We start from the raw sequence: 13,210 nt of genomic DNA on the forward strand, positions 1-13,210 counted from the left end.
GGGTTGCTAGGTAACGGTTCAAGAGGAAAATGAAAGAAAACGCCGTGAGAAATTCATTATACTGAAACAATGCAAAGTATGAGCTAAAACTTTTAAAATCATTTTTGGTAATTGAAGTAAATCAGAAATAAGATAATATATAAATATTGCATGAAAAAAAATTTGAGATACTTTTATAGTTTTTGTTAATATTTTGAATCAGTTTTTATTTTATTTATTTTTTCATTTTGATTTAGTAATTTTGTTGTGTGTTTGTCGTTTTTATTTTTTTATGTCTGTATAGTTTTTATTCATTTTATTTCAGTTGTAGTATAGTTTTTATTAATATTATGAATCAGTTTTATATATATATATATATATATATATATATATATATATATATATATATATATAATTTTTCATATATATCATTTTGATTTAGTAATTTTGTTGTTTTGTCAATTTTATAGTTATATATTTAGTTTTTATTTATTTTCATTTCAGTTGTAATTTGTAACCATTAAAAATAATTGAAGTAAAGCTGAAATAAAATAAGAATATTAAATGATAATATTAAAGTTAGCTACCAAGGCAACATTTCTAATTTTGGCTAGTTATTTAATTTTATGTTTCTCATTTTAAATGAGAAATGTACTAAAAAAACTAAAAAAAATTAAAACTAAATAGAACTATTTAAATAAAAATGAACTGAAAAAATAAAATAAAAGCATGTAATGAAATTACTAAAATAAAAATGCAAAGTGAAAATATAAAACTAAAATTGATTTCAAAATATAAATAAATGCATTATTAGTACTTAATACTAAAATGGCACTGGTCAACAGGAACCGTAGGTTCAAAATGTTTATTATAAACTGTCCTGCTTGTTGCGAAACTTTCTGGCAGGATATGTTGCAGGATGTTACCTTGCTCTTCTGTTGCCTTTACAAAACTAGCTACTTTTGAGGGGAGCACAGTAGAGACCTTTAAATAATCTGAAGATGAAGCCTTATATAAACAAAGGAAACACTGATATGTGTTCTCACACACAGCGGGATAAAGTATCTTGTTGGGTGGAGAAACAGGAAGCGTTTGCCCCAGTCACTCTGTACCAGTTGCATCAAAATCACCGGTTACTCAACCAGACATATTACGTGAGCGGTGATGAACCGTAAGCAGGCAACAATTGAGGGCACGTTCAACAATGTTTATCTGAAGTGTAGGTCACACTCGAGCCAGGACGCGTTGCCACAGAGCTTCTTGTAAAGTTGATGCAATGATTAACTTTTGTAACTTTGGGCATCATGAGTTTGGATGTGAATCTCATGTTCAAAAATCTGTTTATTAAATATTCAAACATTTTATAAAATATGCAGTAATCACCTGCCATGAAGTTTAACTCTGTAAAATAAAGCAATGAGTTGCAAGTTACAGGAATTTTATCACACAGGGTATCAATATGATAATGTAATCATTATTGTGAAAGTATAATTTAATTACTTTTATAAAATAAAAAAATCAACAAAAAATATTAAAAAATAATCACAAACATTTGCTCTCAACTATAGTTTTGTTTTTGTTTTTTATGGAACAGCAACATTGTAACTTCTCAAAGATTTTTTTTAAACTATTGTTAAGTTTTTGTTTTATAATTAGTTTAGAATTTTTTAATTCAATAATGCAACAACAAAAAAACACCACAAAACAACAACAATGGAATAAAGTTAGTTTTGGCCACGTTACAAATTAATGTAATTATTACATTAGTAAAGTGTATTTTTCTTATTTTAGTTTAATTAATAATAAAATGACACAAATAAAAACCACAACAAACACAATTTCAAACAAATAAAATTCATTAGCAAAACTTTTTTTTTTTTTTTGCTAAGAAAAATTGTAACTTAATGTAATTATTACTGTTCATTTTTCTTATAATTTTACTTTATTAATAATACAATAAATAACCTGCAACATTCTTCTAAAAATAATTCTTTAGCACAAATCTTTATGGTTGCCAAACAACAGTAATAATTATCAGTAGATAATGTTTCCGTGTAATTTACCTTTAAAAAAAAAAAATTAACCACCACAAACAAATAAGATTCACAGGGCTTAAAGTTCTCCGGCACCCTGCCGGATCTCCGGCGTGCAGCGTTTGGCTGTGGAAAAAAAAAAAAATCCTAAATTTAAAAAAAACTTGTTGATATCACTGTGGAGTTCATGAGTTCGCCTACCAGTGGTATGAGAGGAGCACAGCTTTCACTCTCAACCAAACTAACATTACTAGCCAATCAGAATTTTTTGTTCTTATAAACACGAGATGCGCATAATAGTAGGCAGAGTCGCAGCCCTGATGAATGGAGAAGCGCAACAAAAAGCTGCGAGGCGCGATGGTCAAAGTCCATCTAGCGCATATTTACATGGAAAAAACTAATTAAAAAGCAGCGGAGCTTTGTAAACAGCTCAGAGTAATCATGTCATCTCCATAAGAACAATATGATTGCCAGAACAAATTTACCGGGCTTTTTGAAAAGGTCCTGTTCACGTATGATCTAATGGTAATTTACCAGTAAAGACTGTGTGTGAAAGGGGCTAAACTCTTCCTCTGTATATGCTGTGAGAATTGCTTAAAGTTCATCTGGGAAAACAATGTGCATTATCTTACTAGATTTGTAATGTAAATCATTTATAAACCTTTGCCAACACAGGAGAATAAGTCAACCTATGTCTAAATGCCATGTTGTAGCTACATCGCGATTTCTGTATAAAAGTATAAACGTTTCTGCATTTGGCCAAATATTAAAATGTATTGGTTTAAAACATCGTTTAATCATGCTGTAAAGCGAAACGTCACCAGGCCGTTGTCGCCCTCTGCTGGTATTTGTTATAATACATAATTTACTTTAAATTGGTTATGTTCATATTATGTATAGGCATATTACATTATGTATTTTAACGGTGTTAAAAGAACATGTAATAACCATGTAATTACTTGCTTTTGATATTTTATTTGAGCCAATTGTTATTGCCTCAACGTTAGTTTACATCTAAATAATCATACTACAGCCTGGTATTCACTTAGGTCTGTTTGTGTTAATAAAAATATCAGTTTACTCAATTGTCAAAATAATCAGTAGATTACTTGATTATTAATCATTAGTTAAATATTTAAAATATTTCAAAATAAAACTGTATTTTTACTTTTTGTTATTAAAAGACAAATATTTGGTCATTGAAACTTTCTTAAAAATAGCATTAAAATTGTCTCGTTCTAGTGAACCAATTATATGTATTTTGTCTTATCTCGTGATCTAAGTGTATTGTCACACCCCTAGTGTTGATAAGCGGTGATATAGCTCATAATTTTCCAAGTGTATGATATAGCTTTCATTCTTCTGGTCAACCATATATTCATGGAAAAAAAAATCAGTTTCAATAAGGAAAGCCATAACTTTGCCATAGTATCATTTCAAATGTTTAAGTTCCAACAGTCAATGCATGCTTTGCATGTGCTGCCCCTTCCCCCCTCCCCCGGGAAAAAGTTCAGGCTCAGGATTTTTTTTTGCTTTAACCCCTGGATTCATTAGCACAACTATTGGCTGTTGATAGTTTCCAAACATTGATTGATTTGTTCTTTATCGCTCCTCACGCAGAGAACCACACCGGCGTGATGCTGAACGGTAAAGATGACCACGGAGACGAGGACGAGCTGATCAAGCGCGTGAGCCAGCTGACCACCAGCGTGGAAAGCGTGGAGATCAGCGTGCGCTCGGGAGAGAAGATCGAAGAGGCTCTGACGCCCGAGAGCTCGCCCTCCAAATCGCCCAACAAGAAGAAGAAGAAGTTCAGAACCCCGTCCTTCCTGAAGAAGAACAAAAAGAAAGAGAAAGTGGAAGCCTAGAGGATGGAGAGCATCCACGCCTGTTGCTTTGTCTGTCTTTGTTTGTCGTTTTACGTTTCCAAGTTTGTTTTTGAAAAAAACACGGCACGTTATTTTGGGAGTCGGTCAATAGATGGAGCAACATCTGTTTTTAAAAGACGTGCCATATGAGTTTTATACAGGCAGAGAAGCGAGGGGAAACTCCTGGGAAACTGGCTTCTCTCACCTGATAGACTGAAAATGTTCTATACACAGTTTCCTAATGATTTTATCTCGTTGATGAGCCCATACTGCATTATTTTTTTCATACTGTATGTTTATTAGATTCTCACACAGACCTTTTATGAGCCCCTTTTCAATCCGTCATCTCTCATGGTGTCAGTTCTGCTCGCGTCGTTTCTCCAGCTGTAGGTGGAATTGGTCACACTACACAGGAAACGCTGTAGAATCACACTGGAAACCGTTCGGGGGTTATTTTAACAGGGTTTGTTTCATTTCATTTCTCTTGCGTTGCCTGCGGTGGTCTGATCCTGTGTAGTCACTCCAGTCTCCTCTCCGTTCCGTACGAAAACATTTTAACAGCTTAAAAAAAGCAGAGCAGTCACGTTTTAGTGGACATCAACTTTTTTTTAATTTTTTTTTTTATTATTGAATTTAGTTTTTATCCGTTCAGTTTTGTACTCGTTTCTATACTTTAACAACGAAAAAAACAAAAACAAAGCATGTTAGTCTGAATTTATATGGCTGATAATGTAGCGGTGCCTGACTTCTCAATCGTGTAATAGCTCAAATTACTAAACACATGTAACGGAAATATATGAAAACTGGAGTGATGATTGATATATATATATATATATATATATATATATATATATATATATATATATATTTGTATAAAATATAATATTTTTGTGCTGCACTTTTTAATGTGGTATATGTAACAAAAAACATTATGGAGGAAGATCTAAAGCGAAAGAGGCGCGAAACGAAAACATGAGATGTTTTAGCATCTTGAAAAAGGGTGGAGAAGGGAAACTTGTTAATGTGTAAGGAAAAAATATATATTTGTAAACTGTATTTTTGAGAAGAAAAAAAAAAAGCAAAGTACTGGCTCTCACGGCGTCAACACTGGGTTCGAATCTATTCTAAGGAATTGATTCTGGATCTTTATAGCGCTACATCATCCATTATGTCACCTTACGGTCATCACATAACCATCCAAAGCGTCAGTGTTACTAAACTTTGAGAAACGGCGTTGTACAGTGTGTTTTTTTCCGTCTAAAACTGGATTGATTTACTCATCTTCCCTCCGCCACATCCGGTTCCCGTGAGGTCAGAGGTTGCTCGATTTGCCCGTTTCGAACGCCCTGTCCCACGAGATGATGCTCCGTGGACAGAATGTACACCAAAAGCTAATCTCTTATGGTTAAGATTAGCGGTTTGACCTCAGTTTGAACTCCGTTAGGCCCGAATGTGGTCGTCCCGCAGGGGGAGGAAAAGGAGGAAGCCTCTGGAGGAAACCACTGAGAGAGAGATATGTATATGTATATCCCAGTGGGCAATGTGAAGTACTGGCTTGGGCACGGAGAGAGAGACGGACACTTCTAAGCTGTGTAAATAGCATGTGCTTTTGGACGCGAGCCAGGCGTTGGATTAAAACGCATTTAAAGCTGCACCGGATGCAAATTTGGAGCGAGAACTGGGATGGGCAGGAAGATTAACTCGTTTTATTGCTTTAAAGTTTTCCTTATTTTGCCTCTTTTTTTGCTTTGGTTTCTATTGTGCATTGCGGTTTTTGTTTTCAGGAAGTGTAGGAAGCGTTAACTGGAATGTGCATCACATTCTCTTTTTTGTTTTTGCTCATTTTTTCCTTTTTACCACTTTTGACCATTTTGCACCTTGTTTTACTAATGCCTCTCTGTTAGTCTGTGGTTCAGAAGGCCTGTTTGCTTTGGCATGCGAGTTTGAGCCGAGCCTCTTTGTGACCTGTGAAATCGTATATAAATGGTTATCTAACGGACTTGCTTTTAGATGTATTGCTAATCAGTGTAAATTCACAAATAAACTATTTTAAGAAGCAAACGCTGCACTCATCTGTGGGGACGGAAACATGCATCTCATTCCATTTATGCATTTGTTTATATCATTCAATGCTTTTTCTCAGTTCTTCATAAACAACCATTTCACAGTTATGAAATGCAAATGTTAACTAAAAGGGCAACATTAGATTTCAAAGGTTAGTTTACCTCAAAAAAAAAAAAGTTTACTTGCCCCTCGTGTGAGTGAGATTTTTTTCTGTGGAACACAAAAGGAGAAATTTTCAATATTCACACTGTTGAAAGATTATGCTGGCCTCAAAATACTGTGCCAAGTATCATAAAAGTGATAGTTATGCCTTGTGCATATATGTAGGGCTCACAATATCAGATTTTTACTACACTATTATCATGGCCAAAATAATTCATGATTATTAGAAATGTAGACATTTTTGACCAAAAATGCTATAAATCAAATTAAAATGAACTTTTTGTCTTTTCTCTATTTTTGACTGATAAACCACACTCAAAATATACTTTTTTCCTTTTCCGGAAAATAATGTTATCGCATTGTACTAAAACGTAATGACTCTGCTCACACAACAGCTTAACAAAAAAAAAAAAAAAAACATTTATTTTTGGACTTCTTAGGTATTTTTTTCCTCACCTTGTTTCTCTTGCAGTATTTCCGGTCAAAAATGATCGGCCTACAAAAAAAAATGTCTGCGATTTCTCTCATTATGCTATGTTATTATTTGCACAGGTTTTATATTTGTTTTTGGAACTGACTGATCATAGGTTTGTTTGATCTGCGTTTATGCATTGAATATTGCCAAAATTATCCACAAAAAATCACCCAAACATGAAAATTGTCGTTAATTATTCACCCTCATGTCGTTCCAAACCCGTAAGACCTTTGTTCATCTTCAGAACACAAATTAAGATATTTTTGATGAAATCCGAGAGCTTTCTGACCCTCCATAAACAGCAACGCAACTGACAAGTTCAAGGCCCAGAAAGGCAGTAAGGACATCATTAAAATAGTCCATGTGAAATCAGTGGTTCAATCTTAATTTTATGAAGTTATGAGAATACTTTTTGTGCGCAAAGAAAACAAAAATAACGACTTTATTCGACAATTTCTTCTCTTTCGTATCAGTCTTCACCACGTGTTTACGAGAGCACCACGATGCATGCGATATTTGGTGATAATATAGCATAACGAAATTTACAAGCTGGTCATTTTTGAGTGGGAACACCAAAAAAGCAAAAGACAGTAATAAAATGGGAAAACATTTCATTAACAGGATCACTGTTATCGCCAATATCACCGCTATTTTGCAACAACCTTTATTTACCAGTCATCTAAATTCATACAATAGCTTTCAAATGCCACTTGCATCTATGCTTTTTTCAAAAATGGAGCTTGAAGATGTCGCACCAGTACTCATCCTCAGGCCATCCAAGATGTAGATGAGTTTGTTTTTCATCATCAGATTTTGAGAAATTCAGCATTACATCTCTTGCTCACCAATGGATTCTCTGCAGTGAATGGGTGCCGTCAGAATGAGAGTTCAAACAGCTGCTAAAAACATCACAGTAATCCACACCACTCCAGTCCATCAACTAACTTATTGTGAAGAGAAAAGCTGCGTGTTTGTCCATCAAAACCATTTTTAACAAACTTGCTTCCATAATAATGTTTCCTCCGGCACCCATTCACTGCAGAGGATCCATTGGTGAGCAAGTGATGTAATGCTACATTTCTCCAAATCTGATAAAGAAACAAACTCCTCTACATCTTGGATGGCCTGAGGATGAGTAAATTGTCAGCAAATAGTCATTTTTGGGGGAACTATCTCTTTAAGGATGTGGTGTCAAAAATGTGTAAACAAACAAGGCAGCGCTTTTCTCACTTTCAGTTCTGGGATCTCTGACACAGCAAAACATGTTCCTAAAAATCATGTGTATGTGGTTCACAACCGCGTTCTCATGAAATAATCAGCACTTGTGTCCCATTACATTTATGTATGAAGCTCACCAGTATGCACCAATAACAACCAAAGACCAGCCCTGCTGCAGGACAGTGAATTCCCTCTTTACAGCAAAAACAATGCTTTTACTTCAAGAATATGTTGAATTTTTAACATGCATATATTAACAAGTAATGCTCAGTGTTGAGAAATCCAGTCTATTCTTCACTTTGACCTCTTAAAAGATTGAATATGCATCTGATTCCTTTTGCACAAGCGACAGACTGTTCATTTGAAAGCAGGCACTTCACTATTGTGTTTGTGGTGATGTGCCTTTCTGCATTTTTCCCATGAATGCAACACCTGAAATATGCAACACATTTAACCAGACACTGATGCAATTCACACGTTAAACCGTGGGCGATTGAGTCGGTGGTGCAAATCCCTAATGCTCACTGTGGGGCAGCTTTGCTGTTTTAGGACACAAAGTGGTCAGAATGAGGCTGGTTGTAGATCAGTTGTTTCACAAGCCTCATTTGCTTTTATTTTCCCTGCACATCTAATTTGATTCTTCTCAATCGGCTCATTTTACTCTCATAGAGCCATAGAATAATGCTGCCCTGAGGGCTGAGCTGGGGACAGACCTATGCATAATGAAACTGTTAAGATTAGCTTCTATAGTGACCCAAATATTATCAGCCTTGTGATTTATTTTGCCCGTGAAAATGAATGTTTTGAAGATGTTCTGGTTGTATATGAAGCATCAAGATTAAATGCAAATGAATAAAAGAGGCCTTGAGATTTTTTCTTTTCTTTTCATATGACCTTATTGGAATGCGTGCTTTGGGTTATTTACAAAATAGTCATACAAGCCATAATATATTAGTGCTGGCTGTGATTAATCACAATTAATCGCATCCAAAATAAAAGTTTTTGTTTACATAATATGTGTGTGTGTTCTGTGTATACTTATGTATAAATAAATACATACACATACATGTATATATTTAAGAAAAATGTTACGCTTATATATTAAATATATTTATATATAAATATACACGTGTAAATACATGTAAATATTTTCTAAATAAATACTGTATGTGTGTGTCTTTTAAATAAATATATATATAAAAATACACAGTACACACACACATATTATGTAAACAAAAACTTAGATTTTTTGGTGCGATTAATAGTTGTCCAGCACATTTATTTATTAATTAGTGTACACACATGCAAAAATTGAAACAATGAAAAAAAAGATCTAAGATAAACTTATTATTTATTATAAACTTATTTATATTCAGTTTATATTTACAGGTATGTATGTGCTTTTTATTGTTTGTGTGTGTGTTCAGAAATTAAAATAATATAAAAAAATAAAATGGTCTCGCAATTAAAAATTAATAAACTCAATTTATATTCAAAAGTTATATATATATATATACAGTGGGGCAAAAAAGTATTTAGTCTTTTTAGAAAAAAAAATCCAGAAAATCACATTGTAGGATTTTTAAAGAATTAATTGGTAAATTCCTCGGTAAAATAAGTATTTGGTCACCTATAAACAAGCAAGATTTCTGGCTCTCACAGACCTGTAACTTCTTCAAGAGGCTCCTCTGTCCTCCACTCGTTACCTGTATTAACGGCATCTGTTTGAACTTGTTATCAGTATAAAAGACACCTGTCCACAACCTCAAACAGTCCAACTCCAAACTCCACCATGGCCAAGACCAAAGAGCTGTCAAAGGACACCAGAAACAAAATTGTAGACCTGCACCAGGCTGGGAAGACTGAATCTGCAATAGGTAAGCAGCTTGGTGTGAAGAAATCAACTGTGGGAGCAATTATTAGAAAATGGAAGACATACAAGACCACTGATAATCTCCTCGATCTGGGGCTCCACGCAAGATCTCACCCGTGGGGTCAAAATGATCACAAGAACTGTGAGCAAAAATCCCAGAACCACACGGGGACCTAGTGAATGACCTGCAGAGAGCTGGGACCAAAGTAACAAAGGCTACCATCAGTAACACACTGCGCCGCCAGGGACTCAAATCCTGCAGTGCCAGACGTGTCCCCTGCTTAAGCCAGTACATGTCCGGCCCGTCTGAAGTTTGCTAGAGAGCATTTGGATGATCCAGAAGAGGATTGGGAGAATGTCATATGGTCAGATGAAACCAAAATAGAACTTTTGGTAAAAACTCAACTTGTCGTGTTTGGAGGAGAAAGAATGCTGAGTTGCATCCAAAGAACACCATACCTACTGTGAAGCATGGGGGTGGAAACATCATGCTTTGGGGCTGTTTTTCTGCAAAGGGACCAGGACGACTGATCCGTGTAAACGAAAGAATGAATGGGGCCATGTATCGTGAGATTTTGAGTGAAAACCTCCTTCCATCAGCAAGGGCACTGAAGATGAAACGTGGCTGGGTCTTTCAGCATGACAATGATCCCAACACACCGCCCGAACAGCGAAGGAGTGGCTTCGTAAGAAGCATTTCAAGGTCCTGGAGTGGCCTAGCCAGTCTCCAGATCTCAACCCCATCGAAAAGTTGAAAGTCCGTGTTGCCCAGCGACAGCCCCAAAACATTACTGCTCTAGAGGAGATCTGCATGGAGGAATGGGCCAAAATACCAGCAACAGTGTGTGAAAACCTTGTGAAGACTTACAGAAAACGTTTGACCTCTGTCATTGCCAACAAAGGGTATATAACAAAGTATTGAGATGAAATTTTGTTATTGACCGAATACTTATTTTCCACCATAATTTGCAAATAAATTCTTTAAAAATCCTACAATGTGATTTTCTGGATTTTTTTTTTCTCATTTTGTCTCTCATAGTTGAGGTATACCTATGATGAAAATTACAGGCCTCTCTCATCTTTTTAAGTGGGAGAACTTGCACAATTGGTGGCTGACTAAATACTTTTTGCCCCACTGTGTGTGTGTGTATAATATATATATATATATATATATATATATATATATATATATATATATATATATATATATATATATATATATACTGTATATAAAAAATTTGAAAAAGTCACTTCTCTCTCCTTCCAATATAGAAAATTATAATCGCTATTAATCACATCCAAAATATGTTTTTGTTTACATAATGTGTGTGTACAGTGTATATTTATTATGTATATATAAACACACACAGTATATTTTGAAAATATTTACATGTATATATTTTTACTGATATAATTAATATTATATATAAATGCATTTAATATTTAATATATAAACATATATTTTTCTTAAATATATCCACACGTGTGTATTTATATATACACAAGTATACACAATATGCGCACATTATGTAAACAACTTTTATTTTGGATGCGATTAATCGCGATAAATTGTTGCACATCACTAATAATATTATTAAGAATCTTTTATTAATCTTACCCTGGCCACTCTTATTGCCACATGAAGTTACTTTTGATTACAATTTGATGAAAACATTTAATATTGCATGTTCTAATAAAGTATAACGTTACTTGCTAACTGGTGTATTTAATTACTCCAGAAAACCAATATTTACTCCCCTCTGGCACTTGGCCAGTGTTCCTTTTGCACCCTGTTTCGTCCTAAATAAACATCATATTAACAAGAGTAGAAATCAAAGGTAATGTTAAACACAAATTTCCATGTAACTCCTAGCTTCAAAGCAGTTGGTTTTTAACCACATGTGCTCCAGAAATGTCCTTCCTGTCGGGAAGAAAGGCTCCTCGGTCGCCCAGCTGCATTGTCGTTGTGTTTGGCCTGTGAGCTCATGACTGCAGGAGCTGTGGGAAGTTGGTCAGTGGGCCGAAACACCAGCCCTTAGACAATACAGCCATTCAGACGCGGGACGTCCCAGGAGAACAGAGCGAGCCGGGAAACTAGTGTTTCTTGTGGCTGTATCGTTTAGATGGGCTCTAGTGGAAGACCACAGGATCTCGACATTAAGCCAGAGAAGAGTGAGAGGAACTGAAGTAGGGGTGTTAGAAAGAGAGAGAGAGAAGGATGGGGGCCCCAGGTCTCCAGACGGTGTCCTGCTGTGAGTGTCAAAACAATAAAACAGCTCAAGTCCAGATGGATGCCCAGCTAGAGGGGATGAACTATAGGCCGCTGTGGAGCTGAAGGGGAGGTGGATTTGTGTCGGCAAAACCCTCGAAGACCAGAGACTCCGCTTTTCGTTCTTTCAGCACTCCAGCTTCACTCCTGCCCTCCCTGAAAAGCCCGGACAGTTTGTTCGTACGCTCTCGTGGACGGACCTAACTGAACCGTCAGGAGACACAATGTTCTTATGAGCCTCGCCAAGTTCACTGTCGGGGAGCGATGCTAAACGTCAAGCGGAGAACCTGGGTGAGCAGCAGAAGCTGCCACATGAACTGCCTTCACATCCTGAAATGCAAAGTTCACGTGAAATAGCTTATTGCATTATTCTAGGCTAATATGACATTTATGAGAAAACATGTTTATCTGTCTATGGATATTAGGTTTTATTCTTAATTTATATATATATATATATATATATATATATATACATTATACATTATATATTTCATTATAAATTAAATGTATTTATTATAAGTCTTTAATAAATACATATTCAATATTATATACATTACATACTATATACATTATACTATGTAGTGTATATATTTATATACATTATATTTAATGTATATATGTATTGTATTTTTATTAATTACCTGTTGTTGTTTTTTTATAAACAATATATTTTTACATACATGCATACGGAGAGATATATATATATATATATATATATAATGGATAAATACTGTATACTATATTATTTAATAAATGTATATATGTATTATATTTTTTTATTGTTTATTACCTATGTTTTTATAAACACTATATATTTTTGTTTTATATGCGGCGTGTGTGTGTATTTTAAATACTATATATCAATATAAATAAATGTACAGTAATATTGGAATATAGTATTGTTTATTATATATACATACGTAAATATTTATATTAATTATATACTTTTAAATAAATATCAACATATATATTTATACTAACCTTTTACAAACAAAATATACTATAAATATATACACAGTACTATATGCAAATATTTCATTTTAAACAAATATATATACATATAATATAAATCATATATGCAGTTACATAATTTTAAACATCTATATCTACACACACACACATATATACACATATATGTTTTTTTATTAGGTTCTTAACTGCTCTGGTGGTTCTAACTAAACTGAAATCAATATATTTTATGTTGGCTGCTGTGAACCCATTTCAAATGGGCAGCAGTGTGCCTTTCTAATGTGAGCAGATAATTTGTCT

The 13,210-nt window shown here is 34.4% G+C and overlaps 1 protein-coding gene across 7 annotated transcripts in view; it reads left to right on the forward strand.

Annotated features, from left to right (window-relative positions):
* The window catches only part of add3a (adducin 3 (gamma) a), a 106,178-nt gene extending 97,518 nt beyond the window's left edge, over nucleotides 1–8,660 (forward strand). For all 7 annotated transcript variants that reach the window (XM_058759659.1, XM_058759661.1, XM_058759660.1 and 4 more), the window contains one exon: nucleotides 3,633–8,660. In XM_058759659.1, the coding sequence (XP_058615642.1) occupies nucleotides 3,633–3,880 (248 nt within the window). In that variant the 3' untranslated portion in view covers nucleotides 3,881–8,660. The remainder of the gene's footprint in view (nucleotides 1–3,632) is intronic.
* Nucleotides 8,661–13,210: the final 4,550 nt, after the last annotated feature.

The sequence above is a fragment of the Onychostoma macrolepis genome, chromosome 22 (assembly GCF_012432095.1).
Source record: "Onychostoma macrolepis isolate SWU-2019 chromosome 22, ASM1243209v1, whole genome shotgun sequence".
NCBI lineage: Eukaryota > Metazoa > Chordata > Actinopteri > Cypriniformes > Cyprinidae > Onychostoma > Onychostoma macrolepis.